Source organism: Oryx dammah, unplaced genomic scaffold (genome assembly GCF_014754425.2).
Source record: "Oryx dammah isolate SB20612 unplaced genomic scaffold, SCBI_Odam_1.1 HiC_scaffold_29, whole genome shotgun sequence".
Lineage (NCBI taxonomy): Eukaryota > Metazoa > Chordata > Mammalia > Artiodactyla > Bovidae > Oryx > Oryx dammah.
The window spans coordinates 104,480,654-104,507,216 of record NW_024070213.1 but is presented as its reverse complement, the minus strand read 5'-3'; the positions used below and the strand labels follow the sequence as shown (position 1 = coordinate 104,507,216).

At 36.6% G+C, this 26,563-nt stretch overlaps 1 protein-coding gene across 1 annotated transcript in view; it reads left to right on the top strand.

The window, feature by feature from the left end:
- Positions 1–26,563, top strand: part of TMTC2 (transmembrane O-mannosyltransferase targeting cadherins 2) — a 434,311-nt gene that overhangs the window by 194,628 nt on the left and 213,120 nt on the right. The window contains exon 3 of the mRNA XM_040234484.1: positions 17,392–18,220. Coding sequence (XP_040090418.1) covers positions 17,392–18,220 — 829 coding nt within the window. The remainder of the gene's footprint in view (positions 1–17,391; positions 18,221–26,563) is intronic.

Below are 26,563 nucleotides of genomic sequence, written 5' to 3'. Positions count from 1 at the left end.
TCACCTAGCCATGTGGACTTCAAAAAATGTTAGGGTAAAGGCTGCTGCTGCTGCTGCTAAGTCACGTTAGTCATGTCTGACTCTGTGCAACCCATAGACGGCAGCCCACCAGGCTCCCCCGTCCCTGGGATTCTCCAGGCAAGAACACTGGACGGGTTGCCATTTCCTTCTCCAGTGCATGAAAGCGAAAAGTGAAAGTGACGTCTCTCAGTCGTGTCCGACTCTCAGCGACCCCATGGACTGCAGCCTACCAGGCTCCTCCGTCCAGGGGAGTACTGGAGTGGGGTGCCATTAGGGTAAAAGAGCCCCTCTCTATATTATCTTTTATAGGTATGTAGACTAGAGAGATCTGATTGGAAAGTTTGATCACTGTATCAAGATTCTGCTGTATCTAACACCGCCGTCACCTCTGCCCTGCAGCTCCCTTCTAGCCCGCTGTCTTGGTTCCTTATTCCTTTGTCCATTTTTCATTCATCTGCTCAATCATTCATGTGCCTACTCATCTGTCTAGTGTCTAGTGCCTGCCCCGTGTCAGGGGTAGGTCCAGTCACTATGGATATGTTTACTTTAGTGAAGTAAACAGACACACCCTACCCTCTAGAAGCTTATATTTCTGTGGGAGCAGTGAGACTTATTTCTGATAATCATTAAGATTATATGTGTTTACTGTCACTGTGAGCCTTAGCACCTTCAGACTTGACCTTTACAATCTTTCATATATGGTACAAATTTATAAAACTGAAGAGCTTTGAGAAGGCAGGGATGAATGTAACCTGGAGAAGTTGGGAATATCTTGTGGAATTTAAGCTGGAGGTGAAAAAGAACATTTAGGATAGTGGTACCCTTAGGTAGATGGATACAAAGTTGCTTCATATATAGAGTAATGAGGCTGATAACTCTGGATAATTTTGAAGTTTATGTAGTAAAGGTGGGCCAGATTTTGGATAGCTTTGAATACTAGGTCAAAAACACTGGAGTCTATTCCTGAATTACTGTAGATTCTTGTTGAAGAGTGAAGCAGAGGGATCACATTCCATGCCACAAACACAAAGACATGAAATTTCTGATCCCGAACTTGATCAGATAGCTCTGTGTTCTTGGTGAGCACATTTAAACTCAATGGGCATCCATTTCCTCACTGCAGAAGTAAACATTGAGATAAATCTCTGGAGTTCTGGGATTTTACAAATAGATATCTCTGATCTCTAGGCCTGTTCTAGTATTTGCCCATCTGTGGCTTTTTGAGCTTCTCTTGTGGAACTGAATGGTCTTTCATGTTGGATATTACTTAGAGGTTGGAGAGGGTGCAAGCAGGTTAAAGAACCTGGTGGTGAAGGACTGGAGGTAGAGGGTGCAAAATGGGAACTGTGTGGTTTGGTGGGGGCCGGGGGTAGGACATGGCACCCTGGACTTTTAAAGGACATAACTTGGAGTCTTAGTCCTTCTATCCATTAGCTCTGAGATTCTGGGCAACCTATTTCATCTGAGTTTCACCAACCCTTTCATAAAATACAAATTCACAAAGTTTACAAACAAGGTTTTAGAAAGAATTCCTTGAGATAATATATGTAAAAACATTCTGTATCATGTTTACTAAACCTTCATAATTAGTGTTACTCCTCCTAATAAATGATTACTCCCACACTCCAGTGAAATATAATGACAGACTAGAATGTTGTTTTCTAGGCATTGCTCTCTTTACTAGATACTGGGACCTCATCTGGGAGGGATAAAATGACTTAACAGGTGTTTGAATTCATTAGGCAATCACACACAATTCTCTTTCCTCGTAATATCTGGTCTCTCACAGAAAAATAGAATGGAGCTTAATTTGTAGTCATGTTAGCATATCATTTGGATGACCTGAATTTGTTTCGATTATTAAAGGAACAAGATACGTGGGTAGATTTGAGATATGGCCCAGAGTAGAACAGAAATGATTTTTTGAGAAATTTGATCCTCACTGTAAAAGTGCTGGGATATTTAGGAGTTCTTACGGAACCTATTCGAGAATAGAATTTCCTGGTACTCCTTAAAAGGGAATATTTGAGTCACAGAGGCTAAATAAAGACTCAACTGTATCCTGTAATTTTTATTATTTTCTAGCTATCAAAATTTATAGCACAGTGTTATGATTTTTCATCTTTGGGTTTTGTTAATCTTTGACTTGCCCATGGCAGTGGTTGCATGAGTTTTCTACACTTCTAAGCATTGCTGGTGTCTATTGCTGTGTTGAAGGTGCCTAACACATCACATTATGAGGGAACAGGGACCAGTGCATTTAAACAAGGGCTGGTTAAATGTGGACTAACAAGCCAGAGCATTCCAGTCAGATATTTTAACCAGTCACTTCCTTCCCCTTCCCCTTTGCTTCATCGAGACTTACTGAGTGCCAGTCACATACCTGGAAAAAACTTCTTGCTTGACTCCCAGTAGGGTTCTTGGGGCCAGGAGCCAATCAAAATGATTGACAGTTTAGCCCAGGAGCATCCACTAAACCACAACTATTAAAGCAGACAGAATTCCCATAAGACAAATGCTTTTTTGGATGTAATCCAGTGATAATAATCTATTAAAACAAGTTGTCTTATCTTATAAGTTAACTTGAAAAGAGAAGTGGATGCAGGGTGAATTGCAAAATGTTTGCACATGTAACTTCAATTTATTTAATTTTAAATAATTAGGGCATGGCATTGATTAGTGCTAATTGGAGTTGTGTTGGGCTGAAAGAATTATCCAAAATATGTTTTGAAGACTCATGAGAGATTTTTGCAGTAATTCTTACTTAAATATAGGAGTTATTAAAATTGATATTACTAAAATCGAAGATCTACATCTTAAAAAATACTAGATTTTAACCCAGTTTGAAATGGTTAGCAATATCATTCTTCAATGATAGCTACAAAAGCTGGACATGCTAAAAAGGGAAGATTAATGGGGAGAGTTTTAATGGTCCTCAAAATAGGTATTTAATAAATGCACATTTTTTTTTCAAACTAACTTAAAGTCAGATCAAACTTTTGGGTTGTATTAAAGTCTTATTCAAGTGGAAGACAAATACTGCAGTGGTTACATAGATTTCACAGTTGTCAAATTCCTATCTGTCTCCAAATCTTGTGAACTTGGCTATGAGCTTCCTGAACATCCTCAGTTCACATATATAGTCTTTAAAAATCAGTATATGATTAAAATTTAATTTCAAATCTCACATTAAAAGAGGGAAAAAAAAGAAATTAGATGGACAGCATTTACACAAAGATTTCATCTGTTTAGATTGGTAGCTGCTACCAAAAGGTTCCCCAAATTGCATTTTGCCAAGTTGCTTCTGGCAAGAAGACATACTTGGAGAGGCCATCAGAACAGAACTTGAACTGAAAAACTTGCTTGTATTTTCATCTGTTCCCAAACATCTGGCTCATGGCCACTTGGCATCCATATCAATCATTTCTGTGTCTGCATAATATGAAACATGCAAGTAGTTTATTATTCATAAAGTAAGTATAATTCGAGGGTAGCCCTTTTGATGATTAATTTCAGCTAATAAAGGCATGCATTTAAAAATGCTTATTTGATGGTACAAATATTGGTGCTCTTAGAAAAGCCATCCTCTTTATTTATAATGAGTTTTGCCATCTAGGTTTACTATTTCCAGAAGAAATTCTTTTTTAGAGTAATAAGATGCATAGATGTGAGAGATGACTCTTTAGTTCAGTTGCTCAGTCGTGTCTGACTCTTTACGACCCCATGAAGCGCAGCACGCCAGGCCTCCCTGTTCATCACCAACTCCCAGAGTTTACCCAAACCCATGTCCATTGAGTCAGTGATGCCTTCCAACCATCTCATCCTCTGTCGTCCCCTTTTTCTCCTGCCCTCAATCTTTCCCAGCATCAGGGTCCTTTCCAGTGAGTCAGCTCTTCGCATCAGGTGGCCAAAGTATTGGAGTTTCAGCTTCAACATCAGTCCTTCCAAAGAACATTCAGGACTGATTTCTTTTAGGATGGAATGGTTGGATCTCCTTGCAGTCCAAGGGACTTTCAAGAGTCTTTTCCAATACCACAGTTCAAAAGCTTCAATTCTTCAGTGCTCACCTTTCTTTATAGTCCAACTCTCACATCCATACATGACCACTGGAAAAACCATAGCCTTGACTAGACAGACCTTTGTTGGCAAAGTAATGTCTCTGCTTTTTAATATGCTGTCTAGGTTGGTCATAACTTTCCTTCCAAGGAGTAAGTGTCTTTTAATTTCATGGCTGCAATCACCATCTGCAGTGATTTTGAGAACTCAAGGTATAGTTTTTGTTTTTGCTCACATCACTCATTCTTAGACTCAATTTTTGGTTTAAGGTATTTTTGAACAAGTAGCCTTAGGTTACTGCTGACATCACTACTTTGCTGCTCCTCACATCTCTTTCTGTAGTCAATGGAAGAAACCAAATTGTCCACCCAAAAAAGATTTGAAAGTAGAGTTGTTTTGTTCTATAATAGAGTCTAATAACCATAACTTTGCTTCCTACTCTGATCACTTGAAAATCTGGCATGGGTGTTTTGCTTATTCTGTTTGTCTTTAGGCAGAGGTAAAGGGAAGGAGAGATGATGATGCCTGTTCTTGCTTAGTAAGCCCAGAGTGTTCTACTCAAGTGTTCTTATTGAAGATTCCAGTTCTGTTTAATTCTGTTCTGAATGACTAATAATTATTATGTCTAAGTTTGTGCCAGAGTGTTGTCTGGGAATTTCTGAATGGTTATAATCACCACATATTGAGAGAATTTGAAAAATTGATTGATGTTTTCCCAGGTGAAAATTTTCTTTCAAAGACTCTAATTACTCTACATATTTCCCAATCAAAAAAATATTATTTTATATCAGTGAGCATTTTGAGAATATAGACAAAGTCCACCTGAGGACTGTATAGATAAAGGGCTACATTTTTAACCTTGAGAATGAGTAAATGATCACTTGTTCATTTAGACATTGAATTTACTCTTTGTATCTAGCAGAAGATGAGTGTAATTATAGAATAGGAACACATTTCCATGCCAAGATATTAAGCATTAAAATTATGCTTATTAATGAAAACCTACCTATAAAGGTATGTGTGTTTTTTGTTTATATACATATAAAATCTTTATTTTCTTATTGGTGTCTTTTGTATCTTTGTAGGAAAACTCCCACACACATTAAATAGCTTGTCTATTCTCTTTGAGAGAAGACTGCTGTATCTTGGCCTCCCCACTGAGTGAAGTCTCATTATAATTTGTCTCTTTATGTTTCCAAAATGCTGGCTCACATGCTTACCTCATTAATGAGACTGGAACGCATCTCATAATGGCTGGTTTGTGGCAATAAAGCCACACAGAGTTAAAAGAATGTTGCCCTTTAATCCATTGGCACAGGAAATGCATTTGCAGTACTGTTGCCCACTTGAGAGATTGATAGAAAAAGAGTTCCTTTTCCCAATTCTGTTAATTTTGAGCACTTTTATTTTCTTTTTGATTTCTCCTCCTATAGTGTGTCATCTTAAAATATAGAGAAAGTAGGTTAGTAAGAACCCAAAGTATTTCTATAGTCAGAGAGGTGTCTTCTTTTGTTTAAAGCATTTTTTGTTTCTTAGGTCACGAGGCTATTTTCTTCACATATTTTCTTCATAGAGGCTGGATTGTTTCATGGCTAACCTGATTTGACCATAGCACACTGCCTGGTGGGAAGCGTTAAACCTCTTATTTTAAGCTAAACAAGATTACTCTGAAGGCTGGCATTAAGGGGGTAGCTTTTAGTGTAATGGTTTAGGGGCTGTGGCACACCCGTGCAGTTTCAGTAATTGAACTCTTTGGGTACTTCGGTTTCCAATAGTTAGCTCTGGAAGCAGCTCGCCATGGGTGCACAAGGAATTGCTAACTGCTTAATTTCCCCATGTTAGCTTAATGAGGAAGAATGGGTCACCATGCCAACCAAAACACCCTAGCCATGGGTTTAGAAGCGTCCTGCCCAGGATATTTGCTTCTCTTTTGGAGGTTTCTAGTAAAACAAAAGCTGTGGAATGCCAGACGAAACACAAAACAGGATTTGAAATCAGTATATCATCTCTCATACAGTCCATATAATCAATCAGCTGTGAATATTTAACCTGAATTCAGTGGTCATTTACTTCATTCTTTTATACTGTCCTTTTAATTTTGAAGACATGTAAAATGTTAACAGACATTTATGTTTTTGTTAATCTTTCAGTTAATATTTCTTGGCTCCTAGATACTGACCCATCAGAGGCCATCTACTTAATTTCATTTGGTTTCTAGCAACTCTTACTCTAGAAACAACTATTCTTTAGAATAGACTTTATTTTTTAGGACAGTTTTATGTTTACGGAAAAATTGAGTAGAACAGAGTTCTCATATAGTCACATATAGTTTTGCCTGTTATTGACAGCTTACACTAGAATAGTATATGTGTTACAATTATTAACCAATGCTGATATATGCTATAAAGTTCATGGTTTCTTCAGATTCCCTTCAGTTTCTCTTTCTGCCGTTTTGTCCTTTTTCAGGATGCCATTTAGGGTAGCTCATTACATTCATTTGTCATGTCTTCGCCAGCTCCTCTTGGTTTTGACAGTTTTGCAAAACTTTACTTTTGATAAACTTGACAATTTTGAGGATTCCTAGTCAGGTAGTTGGTAAAATGTTCTCCATTGGGATTGGCTTGATGTTGTTCACATGATTAGACTGGATTTTTTGGTTTTGAAAGGAAGCACACAGGTAGAGTGACATTTTCATCACAGAATATCAGAAATGAAGGGTACATTCTATCAACATGATTTATTACTGTTCAGGTTGACCTTGATCATTTGGCTGAGATAGTGTTTTTTCAAGTTTCTCTTGTAAAGTTATATTCCCTCTTGTTCCCATTTTCTCATATCATTTTATTATATCATTTGTCAGTATAGACTCATGGATATTTTATACTTTAGATTATAACCTAATACTACTTTACTTCTTTTCTTGCTCAAATTGTCTGGCTTTGGCCAGGGGAGCTCTTTAAGCATGCTCCTGTGTCCCTTTAACCCTTTGCTGTATCCTGTTGTGTGTGTGTGTGTTTGTTGAGCATTTTCTTAGTTTCTAGCTCTAGAAGATTCTCTGGGCTCACCTTCTATATTTCTTGGCCCAGGCTGAAAATCAGTACATTTCTCCAAAGAACCTTGGTTCTGCGTATTGGAAAATGGTATATGAAATCAAGATGTGAACACCAGGTAACACCTTTTAAGCAATAACTAAAACAAAATTTTAAGTAAAATTAAGGAGTTTTCAACTATGTTTAAATGAAAGAACAATAGATGATCATCTTAGATTTTTTTCTCTTTATATCACATTTAAAAATAATTTTTAATGTCCATTTTCTCCAATGTTAGCTAGTATCACATGAAGACATATCACATGAAGAGAAAATTTCAAATAAACTAATAGTTGTGATTGAAATTTAAAAAATCATGTTGGGATTGCTTTTTATTACCAAATTAATCCAAATATATTTGATTTTAAACTTTGGATAAATATCATGTGTTATTCAGTGTACCACATACATGAATATGCTTTAAAACTCTTTGGATTTTTATATGGCCATACTCTTCCCTTCATGAAAATCTTGTTCGATAAGTTGTAATCTTGTCTAAAAAGTCTGTACGTTTTCATCAGTGAATTTTAATCTTTACCTGATTTTATGAAGCTGCTCAATATTTGCCTGGATATAAGGAATACTTTCTAATACATGGCCAAGCTTAACAGAAAGTATTATGGTATATTATAGAGTCAGATTGAATAAATGAAAAAATTCCTTATAAAATAGTGTTAAGTATCTTGCTAACATTTTTTTTTTTAATGTACTAACTTTTTTTTAAAATTGTCTCAGTTTTTATATTCTTTCCTCACAAAAACTGGATGAACCCACCCATTGAACCGCTTTATAGTTTTGAAATATCAAATATTAAAATTATTTTATCTTGTCTGTTAGTTGGTATAGAAAAAAGTTTCTGATGTTGTATATAGGGTAATTATTAATAAGGTAAACAATTTTCTCTTCGAAGGGAAACAGAACTACCGTGACAACTTGATTATGGCAAAATCAATTCTGTTTAATCTCAGAATATATTCTAGAAAAAAAAATTCCAATTATATTTTTAGCCATATATTCCTTCTTGTCATGTATTCAGAAAAATCTGTTTTTATATTAATGTTTTAGGGTGAGTCTCCAGTGAGAACTATTTCAGAAAGGAGAACAGCGAGGAGAAATCCTGTATTGTTGATATAGCAAAAGCTTATGACTTCAGTGATGAATGGTGGATTCAAAATAGAGGATGCTCAACTTTTGTTATGTCTGTATAGTCTTTTCTCTCAGTTATTCTTATAACTTTCAGATACTGATTTTTATCTACTTTATTATTACCGTGCTACTATCATTGCCAAGGGCTTAATTTGGAATTAAATGAGCCTTATGCTTAAGTAATTTATTTTCATTAGTTTGCCAGAAGTGAGTCTCATGATGGTTTTAATACTCTAAAGCAGAATGTTTACATTTTTCTTTCATTGAGTCTGAAACAATTCTTTTCAGTTTCCTTTTTGTCTCACAAAATGTGAGAGCAGAAGGCAGTATTGGAGCTGCCATCATGAATGGTAGTTTTTCTTGAACAATATAGAGGGGAGCTGTTGTAATTGATTTTTGCTTTTCTCTTATATTATTTCATTGATCAAAGACTCCCATGGGGTTGGGGGGGAGTCACTGTATGGCTTCTATAAAGACATCACCACTAATTTATGTGGCAGGGTCTTCTCATCAGCTTTGCCTTCATTTTTCAGGTGATGTGTGGGAAAGACTTTGATATTTTATGATAAATTTCTCATTATTTGGTTAAGCTCTAGCTACGTCCTTTTATTCCATTAGTATCCAAAGACGAGAGATAAAATTGTCAGCTATGAATTTTGTATTCTTACCTGATTTCCATTCTGTGATTTCCTATTTGACAATTCCAGAAAAATCTCTAAAATTTTGTGATTAGAAATACATAATTCTTTAAAATGAAATGGAGATTAGATCTGGTTTCTCTTTTTATGTTAAAGGAGAATTTTTAAAAAAGAACATATTTGAATTTGTGGAGAAATTAGGCTTTCATGAAACAGATTTATATCATTCTGTAAGTAGATAGTGAATTAAACCATGAAGGAACCCTGTCCATTCAATAATTGACATAACATATGTTTGCTGAGAATTTTTTTAGGGATCTAGTCATTTTCCCGTTTATAATTCTACTTTGGAATGAAGCTGTAGTCAGAACAGCGCTCCTCCAGAACATATGTCATTGCTTTTTCGTTCTTCATGGAGAGAGACTGAGACAGGCAAAAAATGTTATGATATAGAGGTGACAAGGCCAACTTTCTGTATATGACGATAACTGAGCTGTTTTTAAATAGCCTTGGAGTTGTGCAAATTGTTTAATTTATAGCCCTTCATAAGGGATTAGGAATGAGGATTTAGCATAACAAGATTCAGAATGTGTGAGATGATAGGTTTAAATAGACTTTCTGTTTGAGGGTCAGAGTTAGTTTAAGAATAATTTATTTGAATACCTACAAACGTCAGAGTGTATATTAACTTCTGGGAATTCAAAGATGTGTCAGTTATTTTACCCCAGATATAAAAGAGTTGGGTAACATTATCATAATTTTGTATGCCAGCTAGGGTGTATTGTGAAATTAAGAGATTTTCTAGGAAAATTAGGGTAAAGATTACAAAATAATTATAGATAGATTAAATAGGGACATGGAAAAGAGCTTTTAATTAAAGAAATTAAAATAGCTACCATAATTATTGAATATAGAAAATTATAGTACTAACACATTAGATACTTAAGTGCCTATAACCAGAATTTAGATTTGTTAACATTATTTGTATATTTCAAAGCAGAAAAATTCTCTTTTAAACTCAAGAAGCATAAGTTTAGGCATAACAGATCTTTGGCCTTTTGTTTATTGTAATAAATTTTGAGGGGCTATGAATAAATAGCAACTACTCAGAAATTTGAAGCTACCTTTTTTTCTTACTCATCAGTCCATCTCCCTGCTGTATCCTGTCCCAGATATTTCATCATCTTATGTTTGGTTTAATTGTTTCTAGACTTGGAAAAAATAAACCAACAAAAAACCTTTAGAAACGTATATATGCATTTGTGAAAAAACAGTATTATTTCCTGAATGGCTAATATGATTTTATAATGTGCATATTTTACACAATGATTTTTCATTAGCTATGTTACTATAAGATGATTTGTTTGCCTTAATTGCTATATAGTATTTTTCATGTTGATATATATTTATATAATATGTGAAGTGAAAGTGAAGTCACTCAGCCGTATCTGACTCTTTGCAACTCCATGGACTGTAGCCTACCAGGCTCCTGCCTCCATGGGATTCTCCAGGCAAGAGTACTGGAGTGGGTTGCCGTTTCCTTCTCTGGGGGATCTTCCTTACCCAGGGATCAAACCCGGGTCTCCCACATTCCAGGCAGACGCTTTAACCTCTGAGCCACCAGGGAAGCCCCAAGAAGAAAGGCTTCCCTGACCGGGAATCAAACCTGGGCCACGGCAGTGAGAGCACCGAATCCTAACCACTAGACCACAGGGAGCGTTGGGGCCCAGCCCTCGCCTGCTCCTGCTGAATCCAGCACCTCTGTAGCTATATACTATATATAGAGATTATATATATGCTTTTCCTTTTAATTACATTATAGATTAGATCATATGATCATCACCATAATTTATTTTCATATTGATATAATGAAGTTTTTAGTTCTTTCCTTATTTTTGCTATTAACAATGCTTCTTTCGATGACATTGTAGTCATATAAGAGGATTTATTAAAGAGTATGTAACTAAACTCAGATGACCAAATGTTAGGGGATACAAATTATTAATTTCCCTAAACACTTCCAAATTTCCCACCCAGTTTGCACAATTTATGTTTTTTCCCCAGTGTGTGGTAGTTCTCATTTCAGCCAAATTTCAGGGACTTTAATATCCAGTTCTTTTTTTTTTTTTGGTTTAAGTTGATTTGTGGTGGATTCATGTCAATGTATGGCAAAACCAATACAGAATTGTAAAGTAAAATAAAAAATAAATTAAAAAAAAAAGAAATATGTTCTTTTCACTTCAGCTTTTACTGATTATTGAGATTGAGCATCTTTTCAAATATTTATTGATCTTTTCTCTGAATTTCATGTCTGTAGTTTCACACCTGTATTTACTATTGGATTATTTGCTTTTTTGTGGTATATACTTAGAAGACTCTTTTTTTTTTTTTTTTTCTGAGAACAAGCCCTTTGTCTTCTGTATGTTGCAACAAGACTTGAATATTTCAACCCTGAATTTCTACTTATTCCAAAGATCTCAATTTCTTTGTAGCCTGACCTTCATGGCACTCATTTATTACACTAGGAATTCAATTTGTCCCAGAGCCTGAAAGGAAGCATTATTTACATTTCATTATGGTTCCTTCATTTAGCATGTGAGGAAAATATGCCTTAGACTTTGTGAAATGAAAGCTAGAGACCAACAGTATTTTCAGTGGTAATAATCAGTATTAGACTTGAGCAAATATTCGATGATTCTCAACCTTGCCTATGTTATAATCTCTGGTGGAGATTTTATACTAGAGCATCAGTATTTTTAAAAGCTCACAGCTGACACTGATCATCCTCTAGGTTTGAAAACTATCATTGAAGTCTCTATGATCCTTCTTCCAAAGTATTTTTCTAGACAAAGTAGAATATGTGAAGCTCCAAGAATACATGGGCTCTTATTTCTTCTTACAGGTGTATATCCAGCACATAAAAGAAGAGTGTCTGTCACGTAAAGAAGCCTTATTAAAGTCTTGAATGAACCAGTTAGCCTTTTTTTTTGTTAAATTGCAATCATTTTACAATGCTGTCAATCATAGGTTATATCCAGATCATGTTTAAATTTCCCAGAATTTAGAATCTCATCTTCTGTATGTGGTGTTTTACCAGTTTTGACTTTCAAGTCTAAGGTGGCAGCTCATCAGAATTCTCATTATCTTGGGAATACCTGTGTTGAATCATTTTGCTGCCCCACTTGGAGAACAAAACAGTGCAGAGGTGCTGAGGCTCCTAGTTGTAGCTCAATCAAAACTGTTAACTTAATCCATAAATCAGAGTTTAGCAACCAAAATCAAGAAATAAAAGCTTTCCGTCTCCACAGGATTGGTGAATATGAGGTTAGAAGAGAGACTGGGTTTTTATCAGAGTTCCATTCTTATAAATGATAATTTAAACAAAATTCTATGAGAAGGCATTAAAGAGACTTGAAAGTCACAATTTCAATCTTTGGCTACCACTTTTTAAAGTATGAACCTACCTCAAGGCTTTAGAAATTCTTCTACTTTTAAAATTTTAGTCTTGATTGTCTTTAACCTATTAGCTCAGTTTTCCTTCCATAGTGTCATTTATTTAGCCCATGTAGATTTTGCCATGATGGGAGAATGAACACATGGAATGTCTCACTTCAGAATCTTTGGGTCTCTTGATCCTGGTTATTATGTCAGTTGTTTAGATTAGAGACTGTACACAAAAATGTTTTAAAATGTAAAATATCTTAACACACATTTTATTTTTCAGGCTTTTTCATTTTTCTCAGTTTCTCAGCACTTAGCCTTATGGGTTCCCAGGTAGTTCAGTGGTAAAGAATCTGCTTGCCAATGCAGGGGACACAGGAGATGCGAGTTTGATGCCTGGTTGGGGAAGATCCCATGGAGAAGAAAATGGCAACCCTCTCCAGTATTTTTGCCAGGATAATTCCATGGACAGAGAAGCTTGGTGGGCTACCGTCCATGGGGTTGCAAAGAGTCAGATGAGACTGAGCATGCATGCAGCCGCCTTATATAATATTTATCATTGAATTGTCTTCATTACTCACATCTTTATTTTGTAGTTGAGTGTATTGATATTTTCTTCCATCATAATTAAGACTAGAATCACTTAATCATATCTTAATTCTTTTTTTAATTTTTTTATTTTTCATATCTTAATTCTTAATGTTTTATTTTTATATTTTATTAAAATTTAATATAATGGTGCTTTTATTAAAAATTAATAAGATAGTTTTGCCTTATGACATTTCTATAAGAATCAAATTATATCATCATTAAAGCTAATTTATGATTATATAATTATAATCATAATTATGTAATCTTTAAGGCTAATTTATGTTGAAGTTGAAGCTCCATTACTTTGGTCATGTGATGCAAAGGTCTGACTCATTTGAAAAGACCCTGATGCTGGGAAATATTAAAGACAGGAGGAGAAGGGGACGATGAAGGATGAGATGGTTAGAGGCATCGCTGACTCAATGGACATGAGTTTGAGCAAGCTCCGGGGGTTGGTGATGGACAGGGAAACATGGCGTGCTTCAGTCCATGGGCTCGAAAAGAGCAGGACATGACTGAGGACTGAACTGAACTGAAGACCAACTTATTCTGGAGTTTCATGACCAGCAAAGAAACCTGGTTACATTTCTCTCCCCATGTAATTCTCTTACCTCCCTTACTTTCCTTGCCTGACTATAGCTGTTTTTGTGATGCCTTCTTCCTCTCCTCATCTTCTCTGCTTACCCCTACCAGAAGATACTGTAGTAGGATGGCCCTAGTTATACTTAGAGGACTTGGTTAATACTCAGTTACAAAATGGACTTTTGGTACAAATTCCAGTTGAATTATTGTCCCAAATCTGTCTTCTTTATGATAAATTGGTACCTTGCCTCATTTGTCTTTGCCAAATAATATGTTTCTCTTTTGTGTAATCTAAGGATACTCAATTATGTGATTGATCTAACAAATTATTACAACTTTTATGGTTTTGTGAGTTTTCTCCCTTAAAATCAAGCAGTTTTAGAACTTTTACTGGATGGAATTTTAGAGGAGCAAAGGAATAGTTTGTAGAAGTTACCCTTAGATAAAAGTGTGTCCTCAAACATTGGCTTTTGCTAGGACAGACCTGAAATGGAAAGACTGGTGGCTAATGAACACATTACTCCCCCATCATTAAAAATTCTATTTAGCATTACATAAATTAATTTTGAAAGCAGGAATCTGCCACAGATGTTTTAACACTTGTTAAACAGTTAATTTTAGGCAGTTAATTCTGTGAATTTAGCATTAATGTGTGTGTATGTTAGTTGTTCAGTCATGTCTGACTCTTTGCAACCCCGTAGACTGTAGTGCACCAGACTCCTCTACTCATGGGATTTCCCAGACAAGAATACTGGAGTGGGTTGCCATGTTTTTCTCCATGGGATTTTCCACACCCAGGGATTGAACCTGGGTCTCCTGCATTGTAGACAGATTCTTTACTGACTGAGCCACCAGGGAATGATCTAACATTAATGAAAAATTTCTACTTTGGGGAGTTTGAGTTTGAGGTACCTAATGTATCTTTGACTGTGACCAGTAGGCAGTTGGGTAAATGACTATGAAGATGAAGAAAAGTTAGGATGATGTCATTAGTATTTAATAACAATTGGTAATATGATCCTTGCTGACATAGGTTCAGAGTAGAGATGGAGCAGATGATCCCGGATGAGTTCTGTGACTTCTAGCAAGTAGAGCTGGGGTGAATGAGAGACAGTCAGAGGAGGAGAGTTCAGTAATGGATGCATCATATGATAAGACACTATTTTCATAGAACTTGTACATTCTCAAAATACATTGCTTTGTGGACTAGGATTTTTCTCTTTTTTGAGGAGGAATATAATTGACATTTGACATTGAATTAGTTTTAAGTATACTACATGATGATCTGATATATGTATATATTGTAAAATGAATACCACAACTAAAATCCATCACCACAAACACAAATTTCTGTTTTTTTCTTGTGATAACAACATTTAAGATGTATTCTCTTAGCAACTTTCAAATATGCAATACAATGTTTTTAACTACCATCCCCATGCTGTATATTACATCTCCAGAACTTATTTATCTTGTAACTGGACATTTTTTTTTTAACCTTTTGACTATCTTTACCCCTTTACCCATTTTGGCTGTCCTCCCAACCCTTGCGTCTGGCAATCCCAGTCTGTCTTTATCTACAAGTTCAGTTTTTTTTTTTGTTTGTTTTTAATATTCCACCTACTGGTGAGGTCATACAGTGTTTGTTCTTCTCTGACTTATTTCACTTAGCATAATGCCTTCAGGGTCTCTTGTTGCTGTTGACAGAACTTACAGTTTAATGGTTGAGTAATACTCCATTGTACATATATAGCACATTTGCTTTATCCATTCGTTCATTGATGGACACTTAGGTTGTTTCTATGTCTTGGCTGTTGTAAATAAGGTTGCAGTAAATAGTGATTATGGGTGTGTAGGCATGTTTTCTAGATAGAGATCTCATTTTCTTTGGACAGATGTCCAGAAGTAGAATTACTGAATCGTATGGTAGTTCTATTTTTAATGTTTTGAGAGGCCTCTGCAGTGTTTTCTGAATTCCCATCAAAAGTGCATAAGTGTTCCTTTTTCTTCACTTTCTCACCAACACTTGCTATTTCTTGTCTTGTTGATAATAGCCATTCTTACAGTTGTGAAGTGATATCTCATTGTGATTCTGATTTGCATTTCCCTGAGGATAAGTGATATTGAGCACCTTCTCCTATACCTGTTGGTCATCTGTAAATCTTCCCTGGAAAAATGTCTGTTCAGATCTTCTGTCCATTTTTAAAAGATTGTTGCTTTTTTCTCTTAAGTTATGTGAGTTCTTTATATATTTTGTGTATTAACCCCTTACCAGATACATGACTTGCAAATATTATCTCACGTTTTTAGTGGTTTGCCTTTTTGTTTCATGGTTTCCTTTGCTGTGCAGAAGCTTTTTAATTTGATGTAGTCCACTTGTTTATTTTAGTTTTTGTTACCTTTTATAGGTTGTTTTTTAAGCTAAATATTTGGCATATTCTTTGTATGGTTCCAGGCACCTTTCTGAATGTCTTTGAGGAAGACAGTTTTATGTAGTGCCAGAATGTGTGCACTCATTCTGTGAGATCTCAGTAAGAGATCATGTTAGCAGTGAATCATTAAAGTTGGGAAATGGTGTTGGCTCTTCTCCCTTTCCCACTGCCTCTTCGGAACTTACATTGAGGTCACTAAATTCTTATTTGGGTTGAAAGAGTTTGCCAGAAATTTCTTATTAACAGTGATGCCTCTTTGGCCTTCCTCCCTCAGTTTTGTCTTTTTATTAAAGTCATTTTACTTTTAAAAAGTTATCAATGACATGAAAATTTTAGGATTCATGAGGAGTCTTATTAGATGTTTATTATCACTGATGCCACTGAGAGCACCAGATAGCAGATGAAAGCCCAGTGTATAAATTCTGCAAAGAGATCAAGATAGTTAAACAGGGACTGGCACAGACATACCACAGTTCCCCTTATTATATGAAAGTATTTGTTCCTGTGAAACCTTTTGTAAGCTGAAATAGCATAAAGCAAATAAGCTATATTACCTTAGGAAACATCTTGGTAGCAGATGTACAAAATAAATGGAGATGAAGTGCAGATGGTCCCTGAAATAGTTTAAAGCCCTGGCAGTTTGAGGCTGAGTGTAGTTCCTGGGGAAAACGCTTGGTGATTCCACTCTTACTGTTTGGGGTATGCACTGCCTCTCTAGATGGCTCCCTGCAAAAACAAATGCTGAAACTGTTTCCACTTTTCACCTTTTTTTTGTAAAAGTGAAAATCCTCTTTGCATTTTTGTTGTTGTTGCTAATGAGAATAGGTACTAATTTAGGTCTTTTGTAAAAGCAAAGTGGCATTAAGTGAACATTTGAAAATCAGGGTATACCTGTAGCTAAATTCTCTTTTTCCTTTGAGCCATGCAGAATCCTGTCAACTCATGTTTTTTGGCATGCCTACTCTTTGTTTTCTCCAGAATCTAAACTATAAAATGAAAGAAGACATTTATTAGATGTCTACTATATTACATATACAGTGCTGAGTACTTTATATTGTGGTCTCATTTTGACCTAATACCAGTTTGGGGAGGGAAATATTTTCAACCCATTTTATAGAAGTCAAGAAATTGAAGCTCTGGTTACTGGTATTTAGAGAGAAACAAGAGGAAAAGATACTCATGAAAAATTGTATACAGAATTGGATTCCATAGTCAATTTTTTTAAGCTTATAGGAGCCGTAAGCATGTTTAAAGGAGATAGAAACAGTCATGTATTTGAAACCTAATACTCTGTTTTTAGTTGTCCATTTAAAGATACTTTTCATTTTTAAATGATCTGTTCCTGTGCCGTATTGATGATGATCTTAATTTTTTCCCCCTCTCTTTTGGTTTCAGAGGAAGAACTTGTCTCTTTTTCTCAGCATTAGTTTGTTAACTTTCTGGGGAACTTCCCTTTTGGGTGCCCGTTTATACTGGATGGGAAACAAACCACCAAGCTTTTCCAACTCTGACAACCCAGCTGCTGATTCGGACAGCCTCCTGGCTCGCACGCTCACCTTCTTCTACTTGCCAACCAAGAACCTTTGGCTGTTGCTATGCCCAGATACCCTCAGTTTTGATTGGTCAATGGACGCCGTGCCTCTGCTCAAAACAATTTCTGATTGGAGAAACTTACACACTGTGGCCTTCTATACTGGACTCCTCCTCCTTGCCTACTATGGTTTGAAGAGCCCAAGCATAGAAAGAGAATGCAACGGGAAATTTGTAACAAATGGCAAGCAGAATGCAAATGGACATAGCTGCCATTCAGAGGTGGAGTACGGGAACTCAGAGATTAAACCCAGCTTTGCATCCAAAGTAGAAAATGGCATTAGAAACAATGCATCGCAGAGAACACAGCTTCCTTCTACGGAGAACATAGTTGTTCTCTCTTTATCTTTGTTAATAATACCCTTTGTTCCTGCCACGAACCTGTTTTTCTATGTCGGCTTTGTAATTGCAGAGCGAGTATTGTATATTCCGAGTATGGGCTTTTGCCTCCTCATTACAGTGGGTGCCAGAGCCCTTTATGTCAAAGTCCAAAAGAGGTTTCTCAAGAGCTTGATTTTTTATGCTACAGCTGCATTAATTGTTTTCTATGGACTCAAGACGGCAATCAGGAACGGAGACTGGCAGAATGAGGAAATGCTGTATAGGTCAGGGATAAAAGTAAACCCAGCTAAAGGTAATATTTTATTTTATGCTTTTACCTGGATGGTTTACTCTTTCTGCCTTTTTATATCTTTCCTTCTTGATTTTAACAGAGTTAAGAAAGAAGAGGTTCTTGTAATACCTTCTTGAACATTTTCTTTTCTTTTTTCTTTTAAGAGATGAGCAATGTGGCCATTTTAGAGACTACCATTGTTCCATATTTGGAATAGGGAAGTGTTTTCCTAAGTTCCTGACTGTACTTGTCCAGAGGAGTTAGAGCTCCTATTGTGTAAAAACATTGACTGTTGTCAGAATTTAGAAAAATGCTTGATTTCCACATTTTAAAATAGTGATATGGACATCATCTCTTTTCATCATGTAATAAAAGTCAGGTTATCTCACTTAAATACAGTTTAGCTCTTCTGTTTTCCAAGCATCGCCTGAGGAAATACCACAAGGCTTACACTGACATTTTTAAAAGATTTGGAGATAAGGCTACCTCTGAATCTTGGCATCGTGTCTGTAGGTGTCAGTGTGTGCGTGTGTAAGCGTTGAGTCATCCTTAGTTTTGCAGAGGCTAAATAATCTGGATGTTGCCAAGCAGTTTGCGCATTCTCATTTGGAAGTAAGTGCTTAAGTCACTTAAGGAAATACACTTTTTACTGTACAATGAGAAGATTGAGCATATTTTTCAAGATTGCTTTTGATTTAGAAAATTATTTAGCAAATCTCAAAATCTATTGCTAGAGTAGAAAGTAGCCTTTAAAGTGTAAATGAATAGTCAAAAGCTGTTAATTCAGTGATTTCTCTGGTTTAGGCAAGGAAATGATGACAGAAGCTAGAGAGCAGTTGAATGAAAATAAGTGTACATTTTAAGTACAAAAATATATCATAGTAAACAGTGCCAGAGTCTTGTTCTTCATAAGCTATTTTTTTGGTGATTTATCCTTTAAATTATGGCAGCTTGCATAGTGTTTGAACTGGGCTTTTCTACTTTTTTTTAGCACATTTCTGTACCAGTATTCAAATACTGAATGTGTGTGAGACTGTTCCTAATGAGTGGAATGGCCCGCTGATACATATCAGGATATTTATCCAAATATCTAGATGTCCCACAAACAACTCTGGCATTTCTATCTGATTACCAATTTAGAGTTCTTGAACAACTACTCATTTCTTTAAGACAAGGGACTAATTGTTGTTACTTAAAATGTTTAATAGATTGCAGAGACTTTAATAGGACCAGAAACATTAAAATTGAGCTGATACATAGCATAGAATTCTTCAGTTCTCATGGAAAACTCTTTACCTGTGGCTTTTTACATAGTGAGCACTGCACAATTTATTGAATGTCTGCACCTGAATTTTGCTGTAAAAATTTTTGCAATCCGTTCTTATAGAATTCTTTTCGGCTAGTTTTTCTTCACTGGTACATGAGAATATATAAAACATGGCTGGGTTGCCAGTTTATTTTCCTGCTGTTTAAAAGAGATACACTGTAAGGAATTAAAAGAAAACCCCAGCATATTTCATCACAGGGTTGTTTGAAGGATTTATTAAATGTGTTGGTTAAGTTTCAGGTTAAGCTAGTAACAAAGAGGCAAGATAACAGTGGCTGAAAGAAGATAGAATCGTTATTGTTTCATAACAGTCTAAGCCTGTGTAGTCCAGAGCTGATAAGATGGCGCCATGGGTCTTCTGGATCCGTACGCCTTTGCTTTTGTTCCCTTGCCATCTCAGTGGGGTAACCCTGTCCAAGTGGTCCAAGATGGCTCAGTGTCACTTCAGCACTTCAGCTAACAGGAAGAGGGACAGAAGGGACAAATGGTGGGCGTTCCCATTCTCTTTAAGAGCATATCATAGAAATTGCCATCCCATGCTCGCTCCCAGACTCTGGGCCACACCTCACTACAAAGAAGGCTGGGAGATATTATCTTTATTCTGGGAATCCAAGCACCCTGCCACACTGTATTGCTTTTCAAGAAGAGTAGGGCCAATTCTGAGATGCTACTATAAGTAGCAGTCTCTGTCCCAGGGTAGGTGAAAAAATTCCCGAATATTTTCCAGCATTAGCTACTATACTGTTGACAGTTATGATTCCGACTTTGTTGAAATTATTTTGGTGACATGGTTAAAATGATTGGTCATTTCTTCATCCATCTGTTCATGCAGTAAAACAGTTATTAAGCATGTCTGATACATTTTCGTGTCTCCTACTACTTAAGAACTATGATAGCTGCTGCTGCTGCTGCTGCTGCTGTCACTTCAGTCGTGTCCGACTCTGTGCCACCCCAGAGACGGCAGCCCACCAGGCTCCCCCATCCCTGGGATTCTCCAGGCAAGAACACTGGAGTGGGTTGCCATTTCCTTCTCCAATGCATGAAAGTGAAAAGGGAAAGTGAAGGCGCTCAGTCATGTCCGACTCCTAGCGACCCCATGGACTGCAGCCCACCAGGCTCCTCTATCCATGGGATTTTCCAGGCAAGAGTACTGGAGTGGGGTGCCATTGCCTTCTCTGGATAGTATCTAGGTACTCCAAATATTATTAGTTAAATGACTGTACAGCTGACCAGTAGTATAAATCCTCTAAGACATTAAAAATTGAATTCCTGAACAATCCTTTTCTGAACCTGTACTCCAGCCAAGTGCTTTACCATCTCAGTTGATAGCAACTGAATTTTCTCAAAAGCTTTGCCCAACGTTAGGAGTCATCTATATCTGCTCTTTTTATTCTCTACCCTACATCCATTTCATCAGCAAATCCCCTCTGTTCTGTCTTCAAAAATATATCCAGAACTTGACCATGTGTTAACCATCTCCACTGCTACCATCATGCCCCAAGTCACCATCATCTTTTATGATATTATTACTAAAAGTCTATAGCGAAAGCTCCCTGCTTCCATTTCCTTGCCTTTTAGCATGCTTTTGTGAGAGTCAGACGTGATGTTTTCAGGTATTAATAATAGGAATTTAGGTAAAAAAGGCTTAGTGTGAGTTTTAATGTTAATCTGACCCGGAGTTGGGCTTGAGTTGAATGTTTGCTGTAGATGGAGGCATTGTATTTCCCTGGTTTCCTTTTCTCTTCTATAGCCTTTGGGTTTTAGCCCAAACTTGGAGTCTGTATTTTGCATCTCTTTCTCCTGTAAATTAACCATATTTATACTGGAGCCCTGCTGGTATGTTGGTTAAATGTAGGAGAAGGAATGTGTCCTCTTTTTTGGTGATTAAATCTTAGTGTCTCTGGGCTGTCACCTTTATGAGTTTCTTAACTTTCCTTCTCTCTCCTTGTTGGGACAGGAAAGCCAGAGGGGATGGGAGGGAGAGGAGCGCCTGTCCCCCACAGCCCTGGGAAACAGCTGTGGTAAAGCTGCTTCCCTGGAGGGGAGACCTTTATTATGAAGGAGGATCATTTCATAAAAGTTCTTTTTCTCCTCCTCCACAGAGCCAGCAAGGCCTGTTTCTTGGCTTTTCAATGCAAGAACCTGGGAGTCCCTGGGCCCTGAACTAAAACCCACGAAAGAGTTGGATGCTAGTGCCTCTAAGATTAGGGGCTCCAGAGGTTTCTTACTCTCACTTAAGCTCCAGCACATTCAGCCTTCAGCCTTCAGCAGGTTATTGCCAGTTACTTATTCCTCTCAGTTTCTCCCCCGGTAATCTCATCTGTTTGCAGCTGGTTTTCCTTGAGTTTGCCATTTGTAAGGATGGGAATGAGGAGTTCCAAGCTTTTTATACATCTGAGTTGAACCCCTGCTTCCATTTTCCCATCCTCGGCAGCGACCTTTCGTCAGCAGCCCTGATGACTCTTTTGAAACATAAACTGGACTGTGGTGTTCGCTGCCCGCAGTGCTCCGCTGGCACCCATTTCTCTCCAGCTCAAAAGCACACAGGCAGAGACTGGACACTGTAGTCTCCCAGCCTTGCCTTCGCTTGCTTCACTCCAGCCCTACTGGCCCATATGTTGTGCCCTCTCTATGCCAGGGGAACCCTGGCCTCAGACCTTTGGCACTTGTTACTGCTTTTTCTTGGAATGTGTTTCCTGAGATAGTCTCCCTCAACTCCTTTAGGTCTTCGGTGCAACGTTGCATTATCAGTAAGGTGCTTAATGTCAAATTGTCTGCTCTTTGTAAAATTGCAGCTACCCTTCTGCTTCTGCTTTGTCTAGCATTCCCCGTCCTCTTTCCATACTTTGTATTTCCCATGACATTTAGGACCATTTGACAGACTATATTTTCCTTATTTCTGTGTTAATTGTTTGAATGTGTTGTTTAGTGTAAAGTATAATGCATGACAAAAGAAGACAAGGAGTTTTGCGTGTTTTTTTTTTTTTAATGCTATGTATGTAGCTACTAGGATAGTGCCTAGAAGAGAGAGGGTTCTTTTTAAGTGAGTACACTGGTGAATAAATGTCAGTTGTAATCCTCTTCCTTAAAAAATTTTAGAACTTATTTAGAGATAAGATGTGTACTTATTAAGGGAAACGAAAGTGTAAAATATGTTGTTGATATACCACATCCTGTTACCAAGTCCACGCTCGCTCTGCTCACCACACAACAGGCCAATAAATCCAAGAGAGGAGGTGTTGAGGCAAGGAAGAGACTTTAATCGGGGAGCCAGCTGACTTAGAAGATAGCAGGCTAGCACCTCAAAATAATCATCTTTTCAGGGCCTGGTTGCCAGGTTTTCTCATAGATCAGAGATGGAGGGGAGGTGAGGAAACAAAGTAAAAAGACTATTCAGTCCTTGAAAATGTCCTTCACAGGTGGTTGACTCCGGTTATCTCCCTGAGGCAGGCCATTATGTATGTTTATAATAACAAAAGAAGGGTTTAAAATTAACCCTTCCTATTCCATACTAAGGCATGTTTCATTATAAGGGGGATAGAATTGGGAGTGGAGTTAGTTTGGGACTCCTTGAGTCCCTTTGAGTCCCTTCTGTGACATATGCTTCCATTTTGATACGAGGCAAAACTTTTAAAATCCAGGTTCCTGAATTTTTTCTATTTATAACATGCTAATAAATATTCTGGCTCCAGTGAGTTCCTTAGCAATTATGAGACTGGTAGTCATCTTCTTTAAGAGGTTTTTCTTAGTCTGTGATGTTATTTGAGCCTAGCCAAAGATTAGAAATGCTTTAAAGCCAGTCTTATGTAACTGTGTTTGAGATTATAGTTATTTCATTGAGTTAGTTTTTTTTTTTTTTTTTTTTTCTGCCTTTGAAAGCCTTTGCAAATTTTGGAGTACTTCAGTCTACTATTACTTCAATAGAATATGATTTTAAGCCTCATGAAGCATTATACATGAAAGCTGCTGCCTTCAGTAATGGGTCGTACAGACAGCTGCCAGTCATTAACTGATTGGATGCAAATGATGAGTAGAGCCTGTCTTATAGTGAGTGTGCTGCTAATTTATGGTTTAAATCTGGATAGTAGAGAAATGATAGCTGATTTGGACTATGTAAACCACAAGTCCTATCTCATTATGTGGTTGATAATGTCAGGAAAATACGAGACATAGTTGATTGCTGTAGTTTGCTCATTTACAGTGACTCTTTCATTTTTGTGCTTAGGAAGGAGGAAATTTTCTTTGCTTTAATAAGCAAGCTCATTATTTAATGAACAAGTCAATATATTTATATTATTTAAATATAATAATATTTAAAAGTTGGGTTTTTTTAGTGTGTGTTTAAAGCACTGTGTTTTATATACTATATTGATAAGTATTTGCTTGGAAAAAGCATTTCTTAATTCATTACAAAGTGGTTAAATGTGTGACTTTTCTTTCTTGGCCTCTGGCCTTATCTAAATTCCCATGTGTCTTTGGCTCTTACGGAATTTGGCACCATTGATCTCTGCTACTAGGGCTTTCAAGGCACACTACACAATTTGACTATCTTTCTCTCATTTCCACAGCTGTCTCATGTATGGTTTTGCCTCCTCTTAAAATTTATTCATTCTGCAAGGTTCTATCCAAAGTGTGCCTTCATTTTCATTTCTGTATAGAATCCAGAACACTACTTGGGATATATTAGTATGGAGTCAATAAATGTGTCATTGAATTTCCAAGTTACTTTCCCCGTGACTGTAGGACTTCTCCACCTCGGTGGTTTGTCTGCGTCTCAAACGCATCACCAGTTTTCCCTAAACCACCTATTTGCTGACTTCCTAATTAATTATGGTCATAAGCAGAGACTAACAAAGTTGTTACGGATAAACAGATCAGTGAACTCATATACATAAAAAAGGATGATAATGATAACATAAGGGCAGCATATTTAGTGTGCTAAAAAGCATTTACAGGTTTTCAAGTTATAAATTAAAAATTAAATCAGCTCTTTAGAATGGTTGGTTTATTAACTCTATAGCAATTTGCCTTACAAAACATGATTGTGATTTTTTTGTTTGGAAACAATTTCTGAAAATATTAGGATTAATGAAGCAGGGTTCATCCAAGGAAAATTTAGCATGATAACATTTATTTTAATGCTCTTTTCTGATATAAATATGTAAAATTATGTAAAATGACCACATATTTGAAATTACAAAGGTGATTATTCACACATCCTACTGCTGCTGCTGCTGCTGCTGCTGCTAAGTCGCTTCAGTCAGGTCCTACTCTGTGTGACCCCAGAGACGGCGGCCCCCCTATATTTCCTGTATTCAGTCCCTCCTTATGCAGATAACAAATATTGTCCGTTTAGATATAGAAAAACAGAAATTAAATAATTGTTTCAGCTGTGCAACATTTGACAGTTTTTCTTTTTTCCTCGATTTCTGTGAAATTGATAGTACTATGTCAGCTTCACATGGTTGCAGATTTCAAGAAACAAGTATGTGCAAGGAATATCATTTTATGTAGGAAAAAAATCATAATTTAAGTGAAGTCTAAACCACCAAGTCATGTGAAACTTGACTAATTCACTGTGGATTTTATGATCTAAGTTTTTGATTACCTCTAATTGACTGTCTTCTTTAACTGTGGTATGTTGCAGTTAACCAGCTAACTCTGAGATTGTTTAATGACTCTTATTATATTTCTTAGATTATTTGTCAAGTTGCAATACTTCTGAGGTAAGATGAGAAAATTTCAGAGGTTCAGATTTTTATGAAAAATAAAATTTAGCAGTTAAGTCAAGAAGGAAAACCAGTATAATATTTTATAATATTGACTGTCTTGAGTTAAAAAGCTATAAAATACAAATTTTCATTTTTGATAGAGAGATGTGGTAGGAGATAGCTAGCAAAAAGTTCCCCAAAAGGCTGATTGAGAGAAAAACAATACAAAGTGGAATAAGGTTTCCATAGGGTAAAGAAATTCTGTGTTTCTTCTGCTGCTGCTGCTTTTTTTAAGTGATGTAGGATTCTGTTATTTTCTGTTGAGCAATCGTGATACAATTATTGTACTAATCAAAAATCACAATAGTAGAAGATGTTTATCAGTTTTCACAATCAATAGCCAGACAGAAAATAAAAGATCATTAAAATTGCAAGCCATAATGGGAACGTGATTACCTAGCAATACAAAATACATACAGTGTGAGGGGTTAAGTAGAGTGATGTGGGAAGTGGAAGGGCATGCATGCACAGATTTTCATCTGCCCAACCAGTTGATGTCTTTCGCTCCTGCATTTAATCCATTTACATTTAAGGTAATTATCAATATGTATGATCCTATTACCATTTTCTTAATTGTTTTGGGTTTATTTTGTGGAGATCTTTCCCTGCTCTTGTGTTTCCTGCCTAGAGAAGTTCCTTTAGTGTTTGTTGTAAAGCTGGCTTGGTGGTGCTGAATTCTCTTTAACTTTTGCTTGTCTGTAAAACTTGTGATTTCTCCATCAAATCTGAACGAGAATTTTGCTGGGAGGAGTATTCTTTGTCGTAGTTTCTTCTCTTTTATCACTTTAAATATATCATGCCATTCCCTTCTGACTTGTAGAGTTTTTGTTGAGAAATCAGCTGATAACCTTTTGGGAGATATCCCTTGTATGTTCTTTGTCATCTTCTCCTGCTGCTTTTAATATTTATCTTTGTCTTTAATTTTTGTCAGTTTGATTATTATGTGTTTCAGTGTATTCCTGCCGGGGATTGTCTGTGCTTCTTGGACTTGGTTGACTATTTCCTTTCCCATGTTAGAAATGTTTTCAGCTATTATCTCTTCACTTATTTTTTCAGGTCCTTTCTCTCCCTCTTCTCCTTCTGGGAGCACGATAATGTGAATATTTGGTGTGTTTAATGTTGTTCTGGAGGTCTGTTAGGGTGTCTTCATTTTTTTTCAATGTTCTGTGGCAGAGATTTCCACCATTCCATTCTCCAGGTCATTTATCCATTCTTCTGCTTCATTTATTCTGCTCTTGATTCCTTCTGGTGTATTTATTCATCTCT